General features: G+C 43.5%; 1 protein-coding gene across 1 annotated transcript in view; it reads right to left on the bottom strand.

Moving 5' to 3' along the window:
* Ano2 (anoctamin 2) overlaps positions 1–26,413 on the bottom strand; it is a 337,785-nt gene that overhangs the window by 245,038 nt on the left and 66,334 nt on the right. The window contains exon 4 of the mRNA XM_060383365.1: positions 13,694–13,792. Coding sequence (XP_060239348.1) covers positions 13,694–13,792 — 99 coding nt within the window. The remainder of the gene's footprint in view (positions 1–13,693; positions 13,793–26,413) is intronic.

Here is a 26,413-nt window from a genome sequence, read left to right as displayed (position 1 = left end):
GAAAAGTGACTTTAAAAGAAAGCATGGCCACCCTGAGTTCCCTGATTTTAAGCCTTCTACTGGACCACGTGTCCTGATTTACTCTCTTTGTGCTTGCCTTGTTGCTAACAGCTCCATCTCTCTCAAAACTGGACCTGATGGCCAGCCTGCCCACACACTCCACTCTTAGCCCTGCTATCAGCCTCTTGTCCAGGTCCCAGCCCCTGTCAGGTGCCCAGCTTGGCATGGAACTCACTATGTAGCCTAAGCTGGCTTGGCACTCACAACAATCCTGCTTCAGCATCCTGAGTGCTAGAGTCACAGGCAGGGGCCACCAAACTGGCTCATCTCCATGTTCTTAACGTTGTCGTCTCCAGTTCTTGGGTCAAACCCCTCCACTCACAGCCCTCTGTCATTCACAGGGTCATGGCATACCCATGTCCCAGCTAAGCTTCTTCCTCAGAACCGTGGCACGTGGGTGCCGCCACTCTCAGCCCACCCCCTTCTGATGTTGAAACAGAAGCACGGCAGAAAACAAAAGGGACCTTCAAACGTCCTGCACTCTTTCCAGCTATTTCTAGTCATCAAAGAGCATGCACCAAAACATCAGTAGAGAAATCAAGTCTGAGCCTTCCCCCTGCAGGGTGCTTATACTAAAAACAAGTGGTTGATAATGGGGGACAGCAAAAGGACAGCCCTTCCTCGAGCCCTCCCCATATAAAAAGCTACAGGTCTGGTTCACCTAAAAATCATTCATGATGATCATAGAATCTGTCCAGAGACACATTCCAAAGGCTAGATAGACAGTGAATCCTCTCCCCACAACCAAAATTTACATGTTTCTTTTTTATTATTATTAATTACAATTTATTCACTTTGTATCCCACCTGTAGCTCCCTTCCTTTTTCCCTCTCAATCCTGCCCTCCCTCCCTCTTCTCCACCCTTGCCCCTCCCCTAGTCCACTGATAGCGGAGGTCCTCCTCCCTTTCTATCTGATCCTAGTCTATCAGGTCTCATCAGGAGTGACTGCATTGTCTTCCTCTGTGGCCTGGTAAGGCTGCACCCCCTTGAGGTAGAGGTGATCAAAGGGCAGGCCACTGAGTTCATGTCAGGGACAACCCCTGTTCCCATTACTAGGGAACCCACTTGGACATTGAGCTGCTATGGGCTATATCTATGCAGGGGTTCTAGGTTATCTCCGTGCATGGTCCTTGGTTGGAGTATCAGTCTCAGAAAACACCCCTGTGTGATTTACATGTTTCTAACTGCAATAAAAGTCATGGAGTTTCTGTTGATATTGTATCTTATTTTATTTTGGGTTTTGGGTTTTGTTTTTTTTTGTTGTTGTTGTTGTTGTTGTTTTTGTTTTTGTTTTTTGAGGTCTCACTATGTAGCCCAGCTGGCCTAGAATCCATGATTCCCTTGCCTGTCCTTCTGTACTGACTGTCTTTATGTCAATTTGACACAAGCTAGAGTCATCAGAAAAGATGGAGACTCAAATAATCTCTACAAGATTAGGCTTTAGGCAAGCCTGTAGGGCATTTTCTTAATCAGTGATTGATGGGGAAAGGCCCAGCCCATTACAGGAGATGCTATTCCTGCTCTGATGGTCCTAGATTCTGTAAGAAAGCATACTGAGCACCTCATGAGGAGCAAGTCAGTAAGGAGCACCCTCCATGGCCTCTGCATCAGCCCCTGCCTCCAACTTCCTGCCCTATTTGGGTTCCTGTCCGGACATTCTTCAATTATAGACTATGGTGCAGAAATATAAGACAAATAAACCCTTTCCTCCCCAACTTGCTTGGTCTTTCAAGCAAGTTGGTGTTTCATCACAGCAATGATACCCTAAGACAGCTCAGGTGCTATGACTTCAGATGTGGACCACTGCACCCAGGGCCCCTGACTTTAACTTTCTGGATTTACTAAGGTGTCAAAATAGTTCCAATGAGTAAACAGATCACCATTTGATGAAGGAACTAATTGTCAAGTAATGCGGGTTTTTGGTGGCTGCTACAGCTGAGTTTCACTTGACAGGAGACAGGTATGACTCAGACACCTATTTTTATATATACAGACTCTCCTAAAGATCAGACTAAAAGAATGTCCTGGGGCTGAGGGAGCAAGAGTCATTGGGGCAATTGATAGTTCAATTGATCTAGAGCATACTGAGCAACTATTACTTCAATGGCATACAATTATTTTCAGGAAATGCATTAGAAATGTGAGTTCCTAGTCCCAGAGATTTAGAGCACAGGTGAAACCCAAGCATAACTCCCTAAAGCCTCTGGAAACAAAACGCCAATGGGTAAGGCAAACATTGATTGTATAGTGACTAAGAATCCAAGAAAGGAGAGATGGGTTCAGGCTGAAGAAACAAAGGAGGGTCAATGAGGGATGGAGATGAGCTCAGGTGGTTTATTCAGGGAGAAGTAGGAAGCCATTATAAGACCTGGGACAAGTGCTCTTGAGAAGGACTATCTATCTCATAGAAGAAGGAGGAAGCCACTTGGTGTTCTAGAAAAGTCTACATCAAGGAGATTGTGTAGACCCCAGAGAGGGGCCTGGTTGGAAGAGGAGCAGTACAGGTGGGCAGGAGAACTCAAAGAAGGATCAGCGATGCCATCAGGGCTAGGGATCTAGCAGCTGCAGGTATAGGTCAGGCAGCTAGGCTAGGTGGGACAACTCACTACAGCTCATAGCAGAGAGACAGCAGATAGCCACGTGTAGGACAGCTGGAACCAGGAGAGTGTGAGTGAGGGACCCCTAAGAGAATCTGTCCAGGCCTCAGGCCTCTCCTCTAAGCAGCAAGAGTAAAAGCCCCACCCACCCACCCTCATAGGGAGAGAGAGACAGAGACAGATGATAGATAGATAGATAGATAGATAGATAGATAGATAGATAGATAGATAGATAGATAGATAGATAGTCAATCACAGGACACAGCATTTTAAAGCAAAATAGAGAATTCAGGGTCTGTCTTTCTTACTTTACAGGTGAAAAGGGAAAGGTAAGTCACTCACAAAACTAATCCTCAGCAGTGGAATAATTGGAACCTGTGTCTCTCCTACCCGGGACCACAGCATATTGGCTGAATCTCTCCTCCATAGCTCCATACCACATTGCCTCAGGGCATTAGCCAAGCTTCCACAGGAAAGAATGTGAAGCACGATGGAACCACATCTCTCCTGACTACAAGCTTCAATTAGCCAGATAAAATGCAACAGTAAATGCTTCTTGAGTATGTTGGATCATAGAAATGTTTCATTGTATAAGCCAAGTGTGCTAGTCATAATAAACCCTGAAAAGCGCCCTTCTGGACAAGACTGCACAATCTGACCCAAAAGCATAAGGAAATTATACCTGTGACTACAAGTCTTGATTTTAAGATACTTCATCCCGGATTGCCATTATTCAAAGTGGCTTCAGGAAAAATTCTTCTCAAAGTTAAGGATGGCAATTAGAAAAATTGGACAAGCTTTAAAATATACAAATGTCTTTATCTGGAAAAGCAAAGGGTTTTACCGATCAATCTACTAGTTATCTTTGGAAATATGAGTAAGAATGGAAAAGAAATGTTAAATTAAATAAGCCTCGCTTGTTGGTGTTATGCACACTGCGTCCTTTCCACTACCCCTGTCAGAACCTCCTGACTCATCTAAAAGCAACAGAAGAATATAGAGAAGTGGCAAATAGAAAGATCCATAAACAAAGAGCTCGAAATCCTACAGCAGACTCAAAGGCAGGCAGTGGAGAAGACCTTCAAGGCCATCTAGACGTTGTCAAACAGATTTTGGTGTGCAGAGCAAGTCAACAGGTCTACCAAAGGTCCCTGTACTGAGCTGTTTGCTGACTGCTTCCTGACAGAAGGATATGGTCACTTCAAAGGACTGCCATCACAAACTGCCACAGCCACGTGACTTGAAATAACCAGTATTGTTCTCCTGTATTATAGAGGCAACGAGTCTGAAATGAAAGCATCAGGGGCTGTGCCAATTATGAAGGTGCTAAGGGAGAGGTTTTCTATACCCCTCCCAGCTTCTGATGTCAGCAAGTATTCCCTGACTTGACTTTATCACTCAGTCTCTGCCTCCTCTATGTAGCCCTCTCCCCTCAGGCTTTGTTCCATATCATCTTGTGCCTTTCCCTCCTAAGAACATTGGATTTAGAGCTCACACTAGATCAAGAATGACCTTCTCCTAAAATCTTTGCTTAATAACATCCATGCCAAATGCACCACATTCACAGGGTCCAAAGCCAGGACTGGGGTATACCTTTTCTATCCCATTGCAAAGGTCTATAATCCTAAGGGATTTAAAATACAGGTTTTGGGATGTTTCGCTTCATGGACTAATCTGTGAGGTGTCCAAATATTTAGTCAAACAGTTTTGTGGATGTATTTGTGAGGAACCTTTGGGGATAAGATGAGCATTTGACTAGGTAGACCAGTAGACTAGGTAGACCAGTAGGTTGCCCTCCCTAATGTGGTCTGAACAGCCTGTAGCTGACATTTACTGTTTTGTGGGCTCTTCTTCTTTCACCGTTGTCCACCTCCTTTCCACCCTTTCAACTCCTAACACTAAGTATGAGAGAAAAAAGATAGAGAGGAAAGGGGGGCTGTTATCATTAGACTACTTTCTGCTGATTAGGGCTGTTGAGCTCCTTGGGGCAAGTTTGATCTTCACTGTCAGGAATATCTAATTTCTTTTTTTTTTTCCTTCTTTGGGCATGACCTCTTAACAAACCATAACTAACAGCATCCAACCACTGACCAGTGACCCACTATTGGGGCTCTAGTATTTATCTATCCTCTCAAAAGTCTCCAGAATTCCAAACATCACACACTCGCAGAAACTACCTGCAGCTGGAAAATCATGCTTCTGCTAGAGCACGAGGCAAATCACAGTTAGCTACTGCAAAGCATTCCCACATCCACACACCTGAGATTAAAACAAAAACATACTCTTATAATATTTTCGTGTTTTTTTTAAGAAACCAAAATTCCAAAATTTTCTCTATAGGAGCCTCTCCCACATATAAGGGGGGTTCCTCCTGCCTGAGTGCCTTAAGCTAGGATATCAATCATTTTCTTCTGCCTATAGAATTAAACTGAACATTAGTTTTGTGGTCTTAATGCTGCCACCTTTCAGGTGAGAATTTATACACATTCTCCAGATTCTCAGGCTTGAACTACTCAGTTGCATCTAGGGTGTCCAACTTACTGACTGCAGATCTTGGGACTCCACAGCTTCCATAACTAACTTATAGTGTCTCTCTCTCTCTCTCTCTCTCTCTCTCTCTCTCTCTCTCTCTCTCCTGTTTTACTAGAGAGCCCCAGCTAATAATCATACCTGAATAAATGAGAAGCAAGAAGTTCTGTGTTCCCAGAAAAGAACAGACTCGGAAGCAGGACAAAGCCATAAGTTGGGAGCAAGGAAGAATACATCCTAGAAGACTTTGAGAAGTCAGCTAGCCAAACCAAAGTCCCTAGAGAGGCAGTGACAAGTATCTAAGAACAATTTCCAAATTTACAAAGCTTCATAGAGTCAGTACTTGTCTCAAAAGGGGCTACTCAAGATAATTAAAATGTCAGGCTTCTTCCTTTTTTAATTGGAATTATGCCAGCTTGGTTTGGTTGTCTCACACTTATGAAATGTTGATATTTGTGTGATCTCTGTTAGGGAAAGGGGGATATGGGTAATTCTTTAATAATCACTGATTTATAACCATGGACTTCAAAACATGGGCTCCATGAGGTCGACTGCATTTAACCTTTTTCTTTGAGTTATTAGTTCATCAGAAATTTGTATAAATTATTTTACAGTAAAGCCCTCCCTGAACTATATTTTAACATTAAGTCCTCTATTTTTATCCAAAAATTGGTATAAGGAATGGTTGCATACAGATCATCCTAGGGATGTCTGTAACACCCCACATACACTCCCATATGATTAAGGCTTAGGGAAGACTGTACAAGTAGGAGAAATATTTATAAGAGGTCAGAAAGGACAGGAGTGAAACAGTGTCTTCGGCACATGACAGGGTAATTGTGCTCATGAACTCACAGCAGCTGTGGTTCCCTGCACAAGGTCAGGTCAGCCAATAGTCCAGTATGGATGGGGAGGTGTTGACAAGGCTTCACCCCTGATTGAGGAGCTATGGATGACTGGTGGTTTCTGGTCAGTTTTCTTTAAGGATGTGGCCCCCAGGAAGCTAACTGTGTTTCAATGCATGAGTATATGGGAAGCACAAATTGGTCTGAATGGATTATTTAAAAAAAAAAAAAAAGAGGAGAGTAAACGGGAGAGTAAATGCACAAAGTTGAGGAGGTAAAGAGATAGGAGTGGATCACTCGGAGTAGGAGTGAGGAGGGTGAATATAATCGGAATACATCATGGTGGTTTGAATGAGAACGGCCCACATAGGCTCATGTATTTGAAAGCTTATTCACTGGGGAGTAGAACTGTTTGAAAGGATTAGATGGATTAAGGTGTGGCCTTGTTAGAGGAACTTTGTCACTGGGTGTGGGCTTTGAGGTTTCAAAAGACCATGCCAGGTCCAGTGTGTGTGTGTGTGTGTGTGTGTGTGTATGTGTTCCTACTGCCTGTGGATCAGTTTGTAAGATTCTCAGCTACTTCTCTAATGCTTTTTACCACGATGATAATAGACTGAAACTGTGCAACGATAAACAAGCTCCGAGTTGTCTTGATCGCGGTGTTTCTTCACTGCAATAGAACAGTGACAAAGACATACATCATATGAAACTCTCAACGCATTAATAAAATATTATATTTTTAAATAAAGAAAATATTATTCCAGGGACTGGGGAAATGGTTCAGTTGTTAAGAGTGCTCGCTACTCTTCTAGAGGACCCAACTTCAGTTTCTAGCACCTGTGTTGGATAACTCCAGCACCAAGGCATCTTCTGGCCTCCACAGATACTGCACAGATACTCTTACATTACATGCACACACACACACAACTTAAAAATTAAATGTATGAAAAATTTTTAAAGATTATTCTGGCCTCACATATGAACTTATGACTGAAAGCCTAATCTCTTATGTGTTGTTCAGAGCCTTTAAAGAAAATTATACTTTGGTAATAAAAAAATTTTAAATATAAAAAGGGTGTCCTTCCCACCCTCACAAGATGGTTAATCATTCAGATGGCATGAACCACAGTTCCTGTTGCTTTGGCTACCAGGAAACTCAGCATGAAATTCTGTCTCACTTACATCTCTTATCTTTATTTTTATTTTCTAGCATCTTTATTTCTCCTGCATTTTCCTTCTAGTCCCAGAATATACAGGTCTTTCTGATCTGTCATTTGGCAAAATGAGCCATTTGCATTCTTTATTAGTCTCCAACTCAGACTTCATTTTGAGAGGAAATCTAATAGACATACACCTGAGGGCAGAGCCCAAAGCTCATGCCTTCCCTTGTCACACCAGTCATGTGTCTGCTTCCCCTTAGACTAGCTTCTCCCAGTTTCCCATGCTGAGTGGTGAGTCTAACCATCTCTCAAAAGCGTGGCCATCCAAGGCACAGCAGACCCCACACATAGAACCATCATATTACTGACATCCTGCTCCCTAGAAAACTGAATCCCCCTTCCTAGTCCATAGTCTAATGGCCATCTGCTCTTGCCTTTCTACAGACTCTGCATCTGGGCTGCTGGCTGCCTTGGTGAAGGACTGGGCTCATTTCCCCCAGTGCTGCAGATGCTGGCTGTGAAGGAAGTGGAAGGGAATCAGCAGAGAGGAGCAACCCAATCCCATGCTGACTGTGTAGCCTGACACCCACGTCTGTGAAGCATCCAGCAGCCACAACTGTGATGATGGCAGTTATTGTGGTAGCACTGTGCCAGACATTTCCATGCGCTTCTGCTCCCTACAGCAGTCCTCCACCATGGGGTGACTTGCGTTTGGGAAGCATGTAGATCTCTAATCCTGCTTTTCTGAAAAGGTCTGACCTACTCAAACACTATTGACTTACATGCAAAAGATGTTTGATCTGATGTCTTTATAGGCTCCTGGGGTGGCAAATGAGATCCCTTTAACACCAGTCAACGTACTAGCAACAGCCACTAAACAGCTGATGGAGAGGACAAATGTGTGGTATCCATGCATCCCAGGCTCTGTCTCCTCTTGGGGCTGTATTAATATGATTTCATGGATAAGGCCATTTCTTCTAAAAGCCCCAACTTTCTCACACACACACACACACACACCTTTATCCCTGGTTGGTTTGGAGAATGTGAATTTCAGAGATGAGAAAAGGGGTATTTACTCATGTGGAGGAAAAATGAGCATAGATGCCACCCATGATCTAGAAGGACTATCTTTATAATAAGCAGAGGGGATTAGGCACCTGCCCTTAACATGACCCATCTCAAATCTTCCTAGACTGTTCAGACCAAAGGCCAGCCTTCCTACCTCCTCCTGTATAAGCCTGTCGAGCGTCCCTCACAAAACCCAGGCCCTTCTGTTGTTGTTTTTGGAAAACAAATGCTTTCTTCCAAGATTCCCCCTCCCAGTTAATATTTGTGCTTGGGACCCTGAGTCCCTGGACACATTACAATGGATTTGTGCAGATTTGAGATCCTGACTTCACGATTTCCTCCACATCCTTCTGGTCTCTCTGGACCCTATTGGGTTGTGATCCAAGCCATCACTGACCTGAAAGATGCTTAAGTGATCCTATACCATGCCTCACTCTTCCTCCACATTCCCACCACCTACAGGATGTGACTCTGCAAATTTGGCTTATTCTCATGTCAGTCACTTTCCAGACCCATTTTTAAAAGGAGTGATGCTGGCCCTCCACAGACTGTCATGTCTCATCTTCCCAGATCCACAGCTCTCCCTCGCTGCAGGAACTAGGCTTATCCTACCCCCAGCCTTGGGATCAGAGTCTCTGATTAATTTTTACAAACACATGTATCCTACTGCTTATATCCTCCTCCTCCTCCTCTGCTTATACGACCTCCTGTGAGGCCAACTGCAAGGCCCCAAATGCTATGAATATAGAGAACAGGAGGGGCCATGTGGCTGAACCCACAGATGGATGCCAGAACCTTCCACCTGTGTGGAGTCCGGGACCCAGAAATGCTTGGAGAAAGTGTTTTTGGGTCTCTGTACAGCCTGGAGGAGCAGTCATAGCCTGGCCCCAAGGCTCTGCAAAGACTCTATACAGCAGGAGCTGCATCAATTCTGGCTGCCTGTCCAGACAGGAAGGAAGCTGACTTGAGAACACCCACAAAAAAATAGTCAAAAAAAAATGGACTCTACAACAATCTCTTGCATTTCCACACCACCTGTTACTCTTAAAATAACCTGCTAAGACATTAAGGTGGGTAATAGTATGCCTGAATCATAGATGGGGAAACTGATGTTTGTTAAGAGAAAGCAATATGCTCAAATCACACAGTAAGTGAGTAAAAAAACCCAGGCTCCATGTCTGTTCTTGGGATTTGTCTAGTATAATGTCTAATACCTTGAGTTATAAACATGGTAACTCATTTACAAACATAAGTCCTACCTGTACAACACACGTTAAGTTCCAAAAGGGTAATGTATGGGAGCTGCAGCTCAGGAGGAGACAGGCATTTATGCAAAGCTTCACTACAAATCTGGGGAAAGACACAGTAGAGACAAAGGGGACAGGAAGCAAGGATGACTTGAGGGCTGCCTGGGCATGATGAGTCAAGGCAGGAGCAAAACAAGAGGTGTGAAGGGGTAGTTGGTTGTGCAAAAAATGAAGAAGGAGACAGCGAGGTCTATTGTGGACAGAAAGCATGAGAGAGAAGGAAGGTTGGAAGGAATAGCCAAGAAGAAATCCAGGCATGGCTGGGGATATAGAGAATGGCATAGGGTTTTCAAACACCTCTTTGTTCTCTACTATGAAGATCACCACTCTGTCATGAATGGAAGAAATTTGATTTCCTTCTTCTCAAAGACCACAGCAGAGATGAAAATAGAGAGCAAGACATAGAAGAATGGTGAAGGCAACGTCAGCTACTCAAATAAAACAAAGAAAAAGGACAAGAAAGTATTGGAGAAAGTGAAAGAGAAGTGAAGGGGGTTCGGCACATTAGGATCTCACCAGAAAGAACTAGGAGCTTCTACCCAAGACTGAGACATGGCTTATATTGCTAAGAGACCAGGTATAAATCAGCTGGGAAGAGTGACATCCCAGAACAAAGACGACACATGGATTTATATCAGTGGTATTCAAAATAAGAAGACTAAACCAGAGGATTTTAAAAAAAAAAACCATAGCAATATGGAGAAATTATCTGAGTAAGAAGCTAGGCATGAACAAAACAGCAGCCTACAGATTGGGAAAAGATCTTCACCAATCCTACATCCAACAAAGGGCTAAAATCCAAAATATATAAAGAACTCAAGAAATTAAACACCAACAAACCAAATAATCCAGTTTTAAAATGGGGTACAGAACTAAACAGAGAATTCTCAATAGAGGAATATTGAATGGCTGAGAAGCACTTAAAGAAATGCAAATCAAAACGGCTCTGAGATTCCATCTTATACCCATCAGAATGGCTAAGATCTAAAACTCAAGTGACATCACATGCTGGCAAAGGATGTGAAAAAAGCAGAACATTCCTCCATTGATGGTAGGAGTGTAAACTTGTACAACCACTTTAGAAATCAATATGATGCTTTCTCAGAAAATTGAGAATAGCTCTACCTCGAGACCCATCTATGCCACTCCTGGGTATATACCCAAAATATGCTCTACCATTCAACAAGGATACTTGCTCAACTATGTTCATGGAGGCTTTATTCATAATAGCCCAAAACTGGAAACAACATGAATGTCCCTCAACTGAAGAAAAGATAAAGAAAATGTGGTACATTTACATAGTGGACTGCTATTCAGCTATTAAAAACAAAGACATCATAAAATTTGCAGGCAAATGGATGGAACTAGAAAATATCATTCTGAGTAAGCTAACCAAGGCCCAAAAGGACACACATTGTATGTACTTACTTATAAGCAGATATTAACCATACAGTACAGGATAAACATACTGCAATTCACAGATCCGAAGAAGATAAGTAACAAGGAGAATCCAAGGGAAGATGCTTATATCTCACTCAGAAGGGGAAATAGAACAAAAAGCAGAAGTGGTTGAAGATAGGGAACAAGGTAGGAGAGGGAGAGCAGAGTAAAATCAGAGAGGGTAGAAATCAGATGTGGGAAGAGCAGGGGAATGGAGGGCAGAGGGCTTGCAAAGAGAAGAGAAACTATGGGTGGGGGCATCTCTGTGACAAGCTGGAGACCTGTGACTGGGTAGGCTCCTGGGAAGATATAGGGATGGCTCTAGCTGAGACTCCTAGAAGCAGGGGTCATAAAGACTGAAGAGGACACCCTCTAACTAGACAGGATTGCTAAGGGAGGGAGGGAAACACCAACCCACCCACAAAAATTTCCACCCAAAATTTATCCTGCCTACAAGATGTACAGAGATTGAGGAAGTATCCAATCCAATGCCTGGCCCAACCTGAGACCTACCCAATGGAAGAACACCAAACCCTGACTCTATTAACAATACTTTGATATGCTTGCAGACAGGAGTCCAGCATAGCTGTCCTCTGAGAAGCTCCACCCAGGGCAGATGCTCACAGCCAAACATTAGGCAGAGCAACAGGAGTCTTGTGAAAAAGTTGAGGGAAGTATAGAAGGACCTGGAGGGGACAGACGCTACACAAGAAGACCAACAGAGCCAATTAACCAGAGCCCAGGGGGTCTTGTGGAGACTGAAGCACCAACCAAAGACCATGCATGGACTGGACCTAGGCCCTCTTCATATATGTAGCCAATGGGCAGCTCAAGCTTCATGTGGGTTCCCTAGTAAGAGGAGCAGGAGCTGTCTCCAAAATGGACTCTGTTGCCTACTTTTTGATCACTTCCCTCTGGCAGGGCTGCTCACCAGACCACAGGAGAGGAGGATGTGCTCAAATCCTGATGTGACTTGATGTGCTGGGGTATATTAGTGGGTTTGGGGCTCCCCTTTTCTGAGGAGTAGGAGAGGTGGGCACGGGGAAGAGGGATGAAGGGTGGGAGTGGGAAAAGAGGAGGGAAGGGTCTACAATCAGAATGTAAAGCGAATGAATGAATGAACAGATGGATGGATGGATGGATGGATGGATGGATGGATGGATGGATGGATAAAAAGAAGAAAAAAGGAAGTTAGGCATATAGTCTTAGCACTTGAGCAACTGAGACAGGAAGTGTGTAAGTTTGGGGCCAGCCAGGGCTATAGGGAGAGACTCTCAGTCCCAAATAAGTGAATAAACAAAAACAAATGAACAGTGAAATAGCGTAACTATTTTCAAACATGTGCCTCCAGCAAATCTGTATTTATCAAAAAAATAAAATAAAACATAAACCAACCTCAAATCTGTGCTTGCTTATTATTTAGTGGACATTTGATAGCCCAGCTTAATAAATCTTTAAGAACAGAATCTATAGATTCTACTTTTCTTGTGGAGGGGTATTCCTGGTGGCTCAGACGCATGCTGACATTTGATGAGTTTTGATGGGCAGTAGACCCGTTGGCAGTGAAGACGGTGCCAGCCCAGATAGAGATATAAATTGGTGTTCCTGGCTCTAAGGATGTTGTCAACAGTGGGGATGAGATGGGGAGACAGGGAGAGCAGTACCGGGAGGCAGAAGATGCAGTTCTGCTTCTGACAGGGAGGAAGAAATGGTTGTTAGGATGAGAATCATGGTCTTTTTAAAAATAAGTCACCATTTGTTTAAAAAAATATATCACTGTATGGGGCAGAGAAGAAGAGAGTGCTTACCCACGGATGAATACCCATGGTTAACCCAGGACCCTCCCCTAAGAGACATCACAGACCCTCAGAATCCAGTTCTGCTCCTTTCCCTAAAATGCCTAAGGAAAGGGGACGGGAAATTTGGGAACAAATAATTCTCTTCTCTTGGGAGCCATTTGCTGGATTTTGTTGTGCAAGGAGACACAGTTGAAAAGTCACTGGGGAGGTTTTTAAATTGTGTGCGCACTGTTCTAATTGAAAACTGCCTCCCACGCCATCTAAACTGCGAGGCACTCAGCCCGCACAGCGCAGGCTCCAGGGGATGGTTTTTCCACAGCGCCAGTTCCAGGACCTCATTCCGTAACAACCGAGTAAACGAACATCTCCAGGTGAGACACCGGCACAGAGCTCGGAAAACATTTCCCACAAGTTTCAATCTGCTGACACACTGAAGGACCTCCTAATGCACAAAGGAGCCAACAGTGTGACCACAGCAGCATGTCCATAGCATGTTCGGTGCTGTTTTCCCACACACACCCCTGACTTAGCCCAGCTCGCTGAGGGATCCCTTCAGGTTGCTGCCAGGTTCTCTACAGAAAAATGCCTGATGGTTCTATACCTTCAAGAGCAACATGAAAGGGAGTGCAACAGAAAAAATGAGAAGACGAGGTGCTTAGCTTCTCAGACAGCACAGCCCACATGGCGGTCTGACAGACAGACAGACAAACAGAGGGACACCAGTTCTTCTCAGTCCCACCCACCTCATAGCCACATACTTAGGATCCCTGGGGAGATAAGTTTGACTTCAACTCCAGAAAAGCCACATCCACCTGGCCCAACTCCCAAATTACCCGCATGCATCCAGCCCTCAGGAGGCCCAGAGTTCAGGAGAAACAAGTGCATACTTTCTTTGTGGGGACTTTGATCTTCAAGAATTCTGCTTCCCTGGCCAGCACCTGCCATGGGGCGTGGATCCGGACAAAGACAGATCCCTGGCTTTTGCTCTGTAAGGTACAAAGGGAAAAGAAATAGAGACACTTGTAAGAACACGGGTAAAAGTCTCTGTTCCCAGCTCTAGAATCCCAGACTTCTTGTTCCTTCAGTTTGGGACTTCTGTTCCCTTTAAACGTGCACACGAGCCAGTTTTAGACACCCAAACCCAACAAATCTGTTCTGTTTCAGATATGTTCTGATTCCAAAGGATCTGTGTTCCCAAAGCGGAGACTGGTGGCTTCATGGGGGAAATAAAATCATTTCCTTCACAGATTGAAAAGTATATAATTGTGATTTCCATGGAAATTCTACTAAGGCAGTATTGTTGGTCAGCTCATCACAGCTGGCAATCAGTGAACAGGCTTTACTGTTCACTGATCAAATTTGTGCTTCTGTTCTACTCTTGTGCAGGGTGGTTGGCCCAAATCACAAAAGTTGACCATCCAAGCCTCAGAGCAAGTGCCATAGACAGCAATGCAAATGTCCCACTCAAAATAGTATCAGAACATCAGCCATAAGCAAGGTCCTGTGAACACAACCTGAATCTGTGGGACAACACAGATGCCACTCAAAAGGAGTGATTGGAAAGTCGGAGCAAGTCAGCAATCTACTTGGCCGTGGTCACCAAATCTTAAATAAATACTTGCCAGATTGCACCAGAGATTCATCCTCATCCTCAAACAAGACACAAGTAATAAATCCTTTGGGATATTGGTAAGTGTTGTCACCAAAGAATGAAAGCGGACCAAAGCTGAGTAGTAAAATCTGACAAAAGTCCGATTGTTTGTGAGGCTCTTAAAATACTCCAAAAAAGAAAAAAAAATACTGTGTGCAGAGAGAAGGTGGAATGTGTTGGTTGTGAATTTCTTCATTGAATCACTACTGGAAAGTACATGGAAAGTTTGTACCGCAGTGAGAAGGGGCAAACGAGGTAGCAAATGGACCATCAGTATTAGGATAAAGCTGATAAGGTGAAAAGTAGGACTCGTGTTTGAGCACTTCCCTCTAGAAACGCGGGGCCGAGACAGCTTCCGTTGAAACCCTGACCCCCACGTGCTAGAAAAGAGGCGGGCTTACTGAGCAAACGTATACTGTGTGAAGCAAGGTACATAGGATTGTAGTGGAAAGGCAAGGACTCTGTGTGCAGCCGACAGGTGCAGGTGTCCCTTTTGAGAATCCTTCCCCAGGGTTGTTCGCAGAGACCCACTGCTGCTCGGTGGCCGTGTTCTCTGACCTTGGATTAGGGTTAAAGATAATAGCAGAAGCCATGAGCTCATGGCTCTGACTGTGCCTTCCCAGTGTGCTAGGGAGACAAGCAGGCATGTCGAAGGGACGGCTTTCCCAATTGACTGAAAGTGCCCACATGTTTTTGAAATAAAGACGGATGTATTAGAGCACTCATGGTGTGAAGAAAGAATATTATTATGCTTTTTTTTTTCTTTTGGTCATGGTGTTTATTAAATAACAGAAAGCAAACTAGGACACCAGGTAAATAACTACTGACATCTAGAGACAGTACTATTTAGATAAGTATATTAGCTTGAGATTTTTTTCTTTTTTCATTACACTTTATTAACTTTGTACCCCCCCTCTAGTTCCCTCCCTCCTCCCCTCCCAATTCCTCCCTTTCTCCGCCTTCTCCATGCATGCCCTTCCCCAAGTCCACTGATAGGGGAGGTCCTCCTCTCCTTCCTTCTGAGCCTAGTCTATCAGGTCTCATCAGGAGTGGCTGCATTGTCTTCCTCTGTGGCCTGGTAAGGCTGCTTCCCCCTCAGGGGAAGATGATCAAAGAGCAGGCCAATCAGTTCATGTCGGAAGCAGTCGCTGTTCCCATTACTATGGAACCCACTTGGACACTGAACTGCCATGGGCCACATCTGTTCAGAGGTTAGCAGAAAGACACACACGGCATATACTCACTCATATAGACATAAAATATAGGATAAACCTACTACAATATGTACAGCTAAAAAACTAATCTAGAGGAAGGTCTTTGGCTAAAATACTCAATCCCCATTCAGAAAGGCAAAGAGGATGGACATCAGAAGAAAAAGAAAACAGGAAACAAGTTAGGAGCCTCCCACGGAGGGCCTCTGAAAGGCTCTGCCCTGCAGACTGTCAAAGCAGATGTTGAGACTTATGGCCAAACTTTGGGCAGAATGCAGGGAATCTTATGAAAGAAGTGGGAAATAGTAAGATCTAGAGAGGACAGGAGGTCCACAAGGAGAGCAACAGAACCAAAAAATTTGAACACAGGGGTCTTTCCTGAGACTCATACTCCAACCAAGTACCATGCGTGTAGATAACCTAGAAGAATATTTTTCTTAAAGGATGATTCTAATTCACACACACACACACAGTTTTAGTAATTCAGGGTTCCATAACCTAACACTTCAGGAATGAAAGCTCATTATTTGTAAGGTAGAAGAATGAGGAGTGATCCAGAAAGACGGGAGCTATGTTTGTCTCTGTTTTACACTTGTGGAAAACAAGCAAGAAAGATTCAAATAATTCGCCCAGCATTACAAAAAAAATAAATAAATAAAATAAAAATTCAGTGTGATAAAATAATTTTCAAAACCAAGAAGTGTTTGTTCTCACTGATGTTTCTTCTCTACTCAGTGGAGAGAGACATTGCTATTGGTTGAAATTACCTGCCAGTCGATACACAATCAAATCAGAGGCACACAAGGAATCTCATGGCAGCCCTCTGACGGTCACTCAACCTTCCGGATCCCACAAGCAGCACAGTTCTGACAGAGTTGGGAAAGTGTCCTTTGGAAAGAAACCTCCCAGGTTTCCACTTCCTTCTTAAGTTGGAATATCCAGGATTAGACAGCATCATCGATCACTTGCTGCTATTTCTAACTGTAACTTGAGCTTTGTGCTCAGCGAAATTCAAAAGTAAGAAAAGGAACCATCTGCAGGCCTGCCCTCCTTGGCCCCAGCTCTCTATTGTGGCCCCAGAAAAGATGTTGTTGATAAAAGGTGGCAAACAGCATCATCCCTCACACTTGGATGAAATCAAGACATCATTAATTCTAACATCTTATGCTTTGTCTTTATTTCTGAATGGAGACAAATGTATTTTTAATTATATTGAGATGCTGTGCCTTGGGCTTGTGCCAAATGTCCACTAAGTGGGTACAGATGTTCAAAGTTTGAGAAAGGGTTGGGGGAGCAAAGGCCAAATTCCACGGCCGTGGTGGCAGACTGCTAGCTGTCCCCAGACAGTCATTCTCATTTTCTTCATTTTTCACTGAGCAGATGGTCCTCTAGGATCAAGACTGTATGTCCTCTGCAGTGAGGCGTTCCCAGAATTTTGGTAACTGCTGGCCAACATGATGAATGTGTTACAAAGCAGCTTCCAGAAGCCTTCTTCAAAGACAACAATAGGTACCTTTGACTCTTCATCTTCTTCCCTCCACATATCTGTTGCCTAGATACAGGTTTGTATCCCAGACTTTGAGGTCAAAGTCCAGGCCAGTTACATCAAAAAAAAAAAAAAATCCACATAGAATCTGGGTCCAGGGCTGCCCTCTGCATCTATACTGGAAAGGTGAAAGTCCACCTTGTCCAGGTGCTATGAGTTTAGAGGATCTGCTCTTTGCAGCTCAGCCTTACATCACTGACACAAGACTATTTCTCAATGAGTACGTTAATTGTCTCCAACAAAGTGTTCCCCTTTTCTGTTTTCTGCAAATAAGAACTTGCTTGAAACGAAAGTCAAAGCTGGGATGTGGTTTTGCAGTGTGAACAGCCAGTCCTCATGTTTCTTTCATGTTAAAAAATTTTGTTACCTTCCCAGAAAAAAAGGGGGAGCATCTGGGCTGATGCAAAGTGCTAGCTGGTGTGCCTCATTGCTCTTCTGAAGAAAAGCAAATACAGGAAAACCATGAGCCACGCTCTGTCTCACTAACCCAGGAATCTAAAATTGGAGGTGAACATGGCTTAAGCTAAAAACTGACAGCAACAACAAAAAAGGTTTCTTGTTCTCTGGTCCCAGGTGCTGCCTGTTCCACCCTGTTTGGGGACGTGGGGTCTTTGGGGGCAGAGTAGAAGACTATGAGGAACTTGGAGCTTCCCATTCCAGCAGACGGAAATGTGAATCTGAATGTTGCAGCTGGGGGGACCTGGGCCAGTCAGTCACTTAACCAAGAGGGCCTCAGTTTCCTCAAAAGAAGACGGAAAGGTAAAACATTTCAGAACTCTGAGGAGTTGAAATAAAGCAGGCAAGTCCCTTCTGGTGTGTCTTTTTGGAGAATGTTCCATGAACATCAGCCTTTGCTAGGCTCCACCCAGGTATCAGGCTGCCTCTTAGCTGCAGGGACAGTATCCAGCTCTTCTTTCCTATTCCTCAAGCACTTAGCATTACACACAACAGAGAGTCCCCACTGGGGAAAACTGGTTTCTGTGAGATTAAAATTGTGACTCACTAATCCTGTTTCTGTTACATCTTGCTCTTTAAAAATTATCTACGGGATTTTTTTTTAAAACATTGCATGTGCCATAACAAAACTCACAGACCCAAGACAGAGAGTATATCTGCAGAGTTTCAGAACACTTGACCCTGGGAAACCCACATGAAATTTGGCATAAGGCATAAGACATTCGCCACCTCACCCATCCCTTAAAGCTATTTTATAATTAAACTTTATGTCTGAAGGCGCTCCCAAACCCAACCAGACAACTAGCATTAAAATTCATGTAAGATGTAATGAAGAATTCGGTTGGTCAGCAGAGGAAAATGATAGTGTAAGAAAGCGCTGTGATGTGCATCTCCTCACCAAAGGTTAGCTGTCTCTTTGAATTCTCTTCTCAGTTAGTTTCCCAAATGTGCCTACTGCTAAGCACACAGCAAAGAGCTAGGCTCGCAAAGCAGGCAAGTTCAACCCCGATTCTTAAACTGTGGCCTGTGGACCCCACACGGTGCAGCATGACTGAATGTTAGGGTGGCTTGACTGAACGTAGGAGTTAAATAAATTGTAAGCAGTGGTAAAGTACCAATGGTAAATTGCATACAATTTATATAACTGAATGCGCAGTGGCCGAAAATTAACTCAAAATCAAGCAGGCGCTAATTCTTTGCTAATTTTGGCTGGATTCATCCAGGATGAACCATGAGAATTTGCCAAAGCCTTGGTTCCAAGAATACAACATGTACTCTTTGCATTTTACGTCACCACACCGAACAGTGTCAACAGGTGGCACCCAAATCACCTCACCAGGGCTGGAGATTCGTGCTTGGTTGGTTGGTTGGTTGGTTGGTTGGTTGGTTGGTTGGTTTGATGGGGGGTGGGGCAGTGTCTTTATTTTTTTCTCTATACACAATTTTCTGTTCTTCCATAAACAAAATGGCTTCATCGTGGAAAAACAAAGAATTTTAATATTGTCGTCAGCCTATAAGGAATCAAATTAGTCTATCTTTAGACTGCACTGTGTTAGTATGTGTGATTTTAAAAATGGCTGAGTTGCCAATTTGACTTTCATTTACAAACCACTAAACAAATTTTGATTTGGGATCAGGACAGAGTTTCCAGTAATTTCTAAAATGGGATTAAATATACTTTCGCCATTTTGTACCACATATTTATATGAAGTAATTTTCTCAGCATTGATGATTATAAAAACAAAATACTGATCAACTCTGAAAAACATTGAAGATGTTCTATGCCCAACAGTATCAAATAGTCAGCTAAGATTTAATTCTTTATGTAAAAATGAGTAATCACATCCATTTAATGAGTATGCAAACTTGCTTCTGTCTTTAATGTGTGTGTGTGTGTGTGTGTGTGTGTGTGTGTGTGTGTATCCGAGGTCACATAAAATTTCTTGGGTAAAAAGGGATCACTGGTGAAGAAAGTTTAAGCAGCCCTAATCTAAGTTCCCACCCTTCCTCCTCCTCCCCATACTCTAGCCACACAGCTCTATTCATTGGTATCCAACAAGCTTCACCTACCTTCCTGCCTCAGAGCTTCATCATTCAGCCAGCCACCTTCCCACCTCAGAGGTTCCTTGTGCTTAATCTCCTCCATGTCTAAATTATTTTCACTCTCGGCCTCAGCTTGAGTGCCTCTTCCACTGGAGCTGTTCCTATGGCCATGGATTATATTTAATCTCTTGCTTTGACCCGTCTAACTCTGGCTCTTTCCTTCGTAGTTCTGCACCAACCACTGAAATCATCAAACTATTAAGTGCTACCTTCCAGACTAGAGCTATAATTTCATGGAGACAGAATACCACTTATTGACTGCTCTTTCATCTGAGCCACCACAGTGCCTGGTAGAGAGAAAAATGCTGAGCAAATACTTTCTTTGATTTCAACATACATAAATGTAGACTGTTGTCTTTCAGTTCCATGGCTACTCTCTGAAAACCGGCAACCACAGTCCAGAAAGTAATTTGGCCACCACAATACAAATCTAATTGTTTGCCCTAGATAATTGAATGGCCCTTACATGTGTTTCCCGAATGCTTCTCTTATGCCAACAACTAAAGTCATTCCAGTTTCCACCTGCTCTTGAGCCTTGTAAGAACCCTGAAGGGCTTTTCCAATCCTGCTGGGAACCTCTGGTCCTCATTGTGGTGTGCAGATCTCTGTTCCCTCTCCTAGAAGCATTGGCTCATACCCCAGTACTCAGGAAACCCAACCTAAACTGAACTTAAATTGTATATACCTGGAACACACTGCCTCATAAGCTAATAAGCACGCTGCAGCATTAAGTAAAAGAATCAGGGGTACTCTGGAAAATGAAAGAGCCTTATAATGTACAAGTTACCTGTCAAATAACAGAGGGCCATGGCACCATTCAATATATCCATGGTCATAGCACATGGACCCAGGAGACAGCTATTAAAACACAAACAAGATATTTCAACAGAGAAAATCCAAGTGGCCACAGGACTCTGGAGTCAAAGAGACCCCCAAAGATCTCTGACAAATATCCCCCTAAAGCCCCTGAGCACCATAGACTGAATTGGTCAAGCTTAGACACAGCTAAGTAGTAGAAGAACCAGGATATTAATGTGTGTTTTCTGGCACTGGGGTCTTTCCACATTACCCATGAGCTCAGGCCATCCTGAACCCTTCCATTCATAAGGTATAGCCACTGAGGGTAGAAGAATAGGGATTAGAACTATGGTAGACCCGCCCCCCACCCCAGCTACCTCTCTCCAGCTTCCTGGCTGCTTCTCCAGACTCCTAGTGGGAGCACACTGATTGTTTATGTCTTGTTGTTGTTATCCAACAATTGCATGTGGCTTCCCAAGACCACGTCCTCCCTCCAGAGAGACAAGAGTGAATGGGATGCAGCTCCGGCCAAACCCTGGAAACTGATACTCCATGAGACTCCTTCCCCACAGTCCTGCCAAACCACCTCACTGCTGACCCCAGAGGCCCCAGTGTACTCTGGTCCCAGGCCCTTCTATGAGCCGAGAACATCAGCTGCAGCACATCATGACCCAAGAATGGGGCTGCCAGAGGTCAAGTGGGAAGAAGAACATGGAGGCAATGGAAGGGGACAGAGGAGGGGCCGGCTCTCTTAGACCCCTCTGAAAGATCACCAACCCAGGTGAGCTGGGATCACCGGGAACCAAAGGTCCATGGCTCCATAGTGAGAATGAGAGAACCCCCCCAGAGACCCCATGTTCTCAGATCATCATAGTTAATATTCAGATGGAAGAGTTCTGCCATGTAGTACTGAGGTTTTTCTCACATGGCCATCACAGTGGGATTAGAGGTGGGATATAGCTCTGGGATCAACCACTTTCAACATTAGAGCAGGATCCCCTTGAGACACACTCTGCAAGTGATCTCCTTGTGAAATCCCATCATCTAACCATATCCTTGCCCTAAGCAACTTCCCTGAAGCTTTCGCCAACTTCCATCCTAGGAGTGGGGACCTCCCAGAGACTCTATAACTCGGCATTAAGCAAGGGAAGAATTCCATGACTAGATGAAGAAAGATGAGACCTTGCTCTCCTGTGAGCCTCAGGGTGACAGCCAGGGACATCTCTCCAACTCTGACTTTTGCAGGCCCAGGAAAGGATGGCCAATTGTCATCAAAGGCAAAGGCTTTAGGGAAGTGAAATCGAGTCACTCTTGTTATATTTCTGGGTATCCAAATGAGCAGGCACTCAGAAGTGGCCTGTCAGCTTGTCACCAGAGCCTCCACTTTGTAGGACCTTTCAGTGTACCCCAGACAGGAGGTACCAGGGAGCACCACTCAAAGCCCAGCTGAAGACAAAGCATTGAGTGAGCCCTGGAGAGCAGATGTCAGAGCCTCTCCCACACCGAAGGTTTTGTTCTGCTTCAGAAACCATTCATCTGGAAGATGTGAGGGTTAACAGTCGCCATGTAGAAACAGCTCACGGAAAGACTGGATGTAGTAGGATCTGAGAACCTGGTATTGGGTCCTTTTTCTGCCACTCATCAACTACATCATTTTTTTACAAGCTTCCATAGTTGAGATGAAGAAGCAATATTTTAATAACTGTAACATAATAATGCCACTCGATGGCAAGAAAGAAAGCCATTAAAAAGGGAGATGGAGAAATGTTAGTGTGCATTATTTTGTGATTGTTTCCCAGGTATGTGAATTTATCAAATTATACTTGATCAGTTAGCTATATATCAATTATAACTCAATAGAGTGAGGAAGAAACTATATAAACTATAAATTAATGCCATAAACTCTTTCTTTGCTTCAAAGATATTTTTATTAAAATGTTACGGGTTTTTCTCTTAAATATTTTTGAACTGACAAAGCTACAGCCACTCAGGTTTTTACAAAGGTAGCAAAAACATACAGTGGAAGAAAGATAGCCTACTCAACAAACAGTGCTGGCAAAACTGGATATCTACCTGCAAGAGATTGAAATTAGATCTCTGTCTTTCACTGTGTACAAAAATCCATTCAAAGTGGGTCCAAGAACATCACCTAAAACTGAAAACTGAACCTGATAGAGGAAAACATAAGATATGTTCTTCAAGACATTGGGTGGGAAAGAACTTTCTAAACTTCAATAGCACAAGAATTATCCCCAAGAATCAACACACGGCACCGGGACCTACATATACAGCAAAAAGAAACTGTCAGCAGAGGAAACAGACAGCCTACAGAGTGGGATAAAGTCTTTACCAGCTGTGCGTCAGGCAGGAAGCTAATATCCAAAATTTTCAATGAACTGCAAAAATTCAACACCAAGGAAACAAAACTGCCCATCAGCAAGTGGGCTAATAAAATAACAGACAGTTGTTGACAAGGGGTCAACAACTACTTTAAAAATCTTCAACATCCCTAGTCATCCAGAAAATGATGTTTGTATTAAATAAACATTTAATTAGATAATATATTTTATTGGAATTAATTGTTTCATATAATATATGTGATTAGATATTCATTTTAATTAATAAATATTCAAAAGTCTATGATGATTCCACACAAGCTCAGGCTCAAATGAGATTATCAACATCTAGGTAGCCTATAAAGTATAGCATATAGATGTGTGCATATAACTGAGACTTTTAGGAGTAAACTCAAGAGCATTCCTGGTAGCCAGAGTGTAGAGGGTATCCTTGTCCCTTGTGCAAAACACACTTGCTTTTGACTGCTGTGGGAATCTCATCATGAGGGAAAACACAGCTCAACCCACTGAGATAATAGTCTTTCCATATAGTTCCACCCAAGTAAGAATGAAGATAAGAGGGAAGGCTTATTTGGCCAGTTTGTTTAATATTCAATTAGAATTTGGTGGCCAGAGATGAAATTTCTATCAACAAAGAGAATTCAGAATCCCCAAGGATGGAAGAAGAAAGTACAGGGCCTCTCCCAAATACAAAGAAAAGCCAGTAGACTGAGGATTGGGCTTCAGGCACAGATGACTGTTCCCACATGGAACAGTAAAGGTCATTGATAAATCATGAGGGAAAAAATAGAGCTGCATGACATCCTTTCTAATCAGTCATAGCAAAAGTATTTTTGGACAACTGACATGCAGCAAGTGGAATCAGATGTCATAGACTCCAAACTCTCAACAAAGTGATCACCTTCCTGCCTTTCCCACAGGGACACTGGGAGAATATCACCATCCACGTAACGGAAGGCACATAGAGAGTAGGGAACAGAGGGTGAAAGACACTGCATATACTTCTATAAAATCTTCACATCATCACCAACTCCTCCAAAGATACACCCTAGCCTTCTCTTAGTGACAGCTCTCTTATGCCCTATGGAATATCTTCATTATTGTCCTAGGTTCAATCATCCCCAAATACTTCAATTCAACAAGAATTTACTAGGCAGTAATTGAATGTTCAGAGATGCTTTAGGAGTTCAGGGCATACAAAAGAAATATAAGCCATCATCTCATCACACAATCTTTATCTCCTTAGAAACCAGATAAGCGATAGTGAGCGCATGAGGTGGGTGAATGTCAGCAGGACTGGAGTAACTGATGAACAGGGGGACAGGGGACTCAAATACTTGTTGTCTCCCTTTTCATCATCAACAGTTGTCAGATTTTTCGCTTATATTTCAGTTGTATTGTATTTTATATTGTGGCTTTGGGTTTTGGTTTTAACTTCTGTGTGGTTGGCTGGTTGGCTGGCTGGCTCTCTGTTTTCCATTGACCAGTTATCTCCAGATATAAGTTCAATTAATGAAAATGAACATATTTATCCTCCAGGCCTCAACTACAAAGTATACAAAATATGCTTTGTAACATAATCAAAACCACACTGGTCAAGGTTTCTGAGGAAAGTGATTTTTTTCTTTCTGTCAGATTCTAGGGGATGTGATAGCAAACCATCTACTTCATACAAAGAAGGCCCAGGTCAGCCAAGGGGGCATTATGTGGAAGATAAAGTAGACTTCACTGAAAGTGTAACAGAGAAGCTATCAGAAAGGTAGAGAATGTCTTTGGAGACAGATACCGTTTGAGCTGTCACATCAAGCCTCATGAGACCTCTAGGCTTGCAGGCCTCCTTCGTGTGTGAGCAGACAGATTCCCTGGGCTGCTCAAGCCACAGAAAGTGGTTTTTACTGCAGTGCAGCCAAGGCTTTTGGAACAGAGGGTCCAGACACAGAGTTATGAACAGTTTAGTTCAGACTTTGACTACTTTATGACGGAATTTGTGTATGCAAAAAGGTTGTGGATCAAATAGAAGTAACAGAACAGAAGGAGCAAAGAGACCACAAGGAATGGACAGCATGTGGAGCCTAGTCTATGTGAAGCAGAGGAGGTCGGGGGAGCCAGAAGAGTGGCATGGGCTGTGATGATCATACTATCTCCCATGTTTTCTCCCCATGAACCTAACAATGGTGATCTTGATGCATCAACCATTATATCACACATAAGACAGAATGTGGTGAGGGAGTCCCCTGTCAAAGGATCCTTGAGAGAATGCCTTCTTTTCTTCTCCATAGAGATCAAGTTAGGAATGGCCCCCCATTCTCTAATGTGACCAAAAAAGCCATGACAGCAGCACCTGTCCATCTGTTCGGAGGTTTGTCTAGACTGTAGTTTAATCAAATAGTGGAACAAGTTTTTCATGTGTCACAGAGTCTGGCTGTGCCCTTCACGTGGCCTCAGGAGGCAAGCAGGGCAGGTATCTGTGCCCAGGGCTCAGTTTTCCTTCTAGGGTCACTGTTCCTTCATAAGAGAAATCTTATGGACAGAGGGAGAGCATTGGACATGGATAGAGAAAGTTAGAAACTTTCTATACATCTGGCATAAGATAATTTAGCTGGAGAACCGTGTCTTTAAATCAATCATTTAAATAATCCATCTGCCTGAGTCTTGGAGGGACACAACCTGCTCTCCCATGTGGGCCCTGAAAGGCATTCCATGTTTTTCCTGCATGCCACAAACAAGGTGCCATTACCCTTGTACATATATAGGTTATTAATTGTCACAGTGGCTGAGGAGAATTACTAACACTTATAGGATAATGACAGGGACACCTGCCACACATGCTTTGGTGTCCTGGGAAGTGACACCCAAGGAAGAAAGTTCCCTTCCTGAAAGACGTGATGCTCCTCTGAGATCCAGTACCCCAAAGCTTAGGGAGCTCAAATTGAAAACCACTGTGCTACCCTGCCAATCTACCAGGTCTGGTATGAAAACTGGAGTTGACAACTGTTTGGTCAGTGCCCTGCCCCCTGCTACCAGACTCAGACATGAGTTGCCAATGTGAAACAACTAATGTGTATGTTGTGAATCTGATATTTCTGAGCTGCTCAGGGCCACTCGGGAAAGGATATGTCATTATGATGGGGGGAAAAAATCACAGAAGCATTTTGAGGGGCTACCGACCTGGAGTGCCATGAGAATAAACCATTAGCGTAGAATGTTCCAAATGTCAAGGGAAACGCAGGGCATATCAAAGGTCTTCAAAGAGTCCTACTGGAAATACCATTCCCCTCCTAGTCCCCCTGTGGCCATTAGAAAGCAATGTAATTCTTCTGCATCTCAGCTTCCCTTTGGGGAAAAAACAAAACAAAGCAAAACAAAAACCTTATCAGGCATCGCGGTGACCTCACAGGGCACTTGTGGAGATCTACCAGTGATACAAAGAGGGCGCCTAGCAAGCTGCCTGGCACCTAGCATTGTTCAACATTAATGACAAGTAA

This window comes from Meriones unguiculatus, chromosome 5, assembly GCF_030254825.1.
Source record: "Meriones unguiculatus strain TT.TT164.6M chromosome 5, Bangor_MerUng_6.1, whole genome shotgun sequence".
NCBI lineage: Eukaryota > Metazoa > Chordata > Mammalia > Rodentia > Muridae > Meriones > Meriones unguiculatus.
The sequence above is the reverse complement of the archived record's forward strand: the minus strand, read 5'-3'. Positions and strand labels throughout refer to the sequence as shown.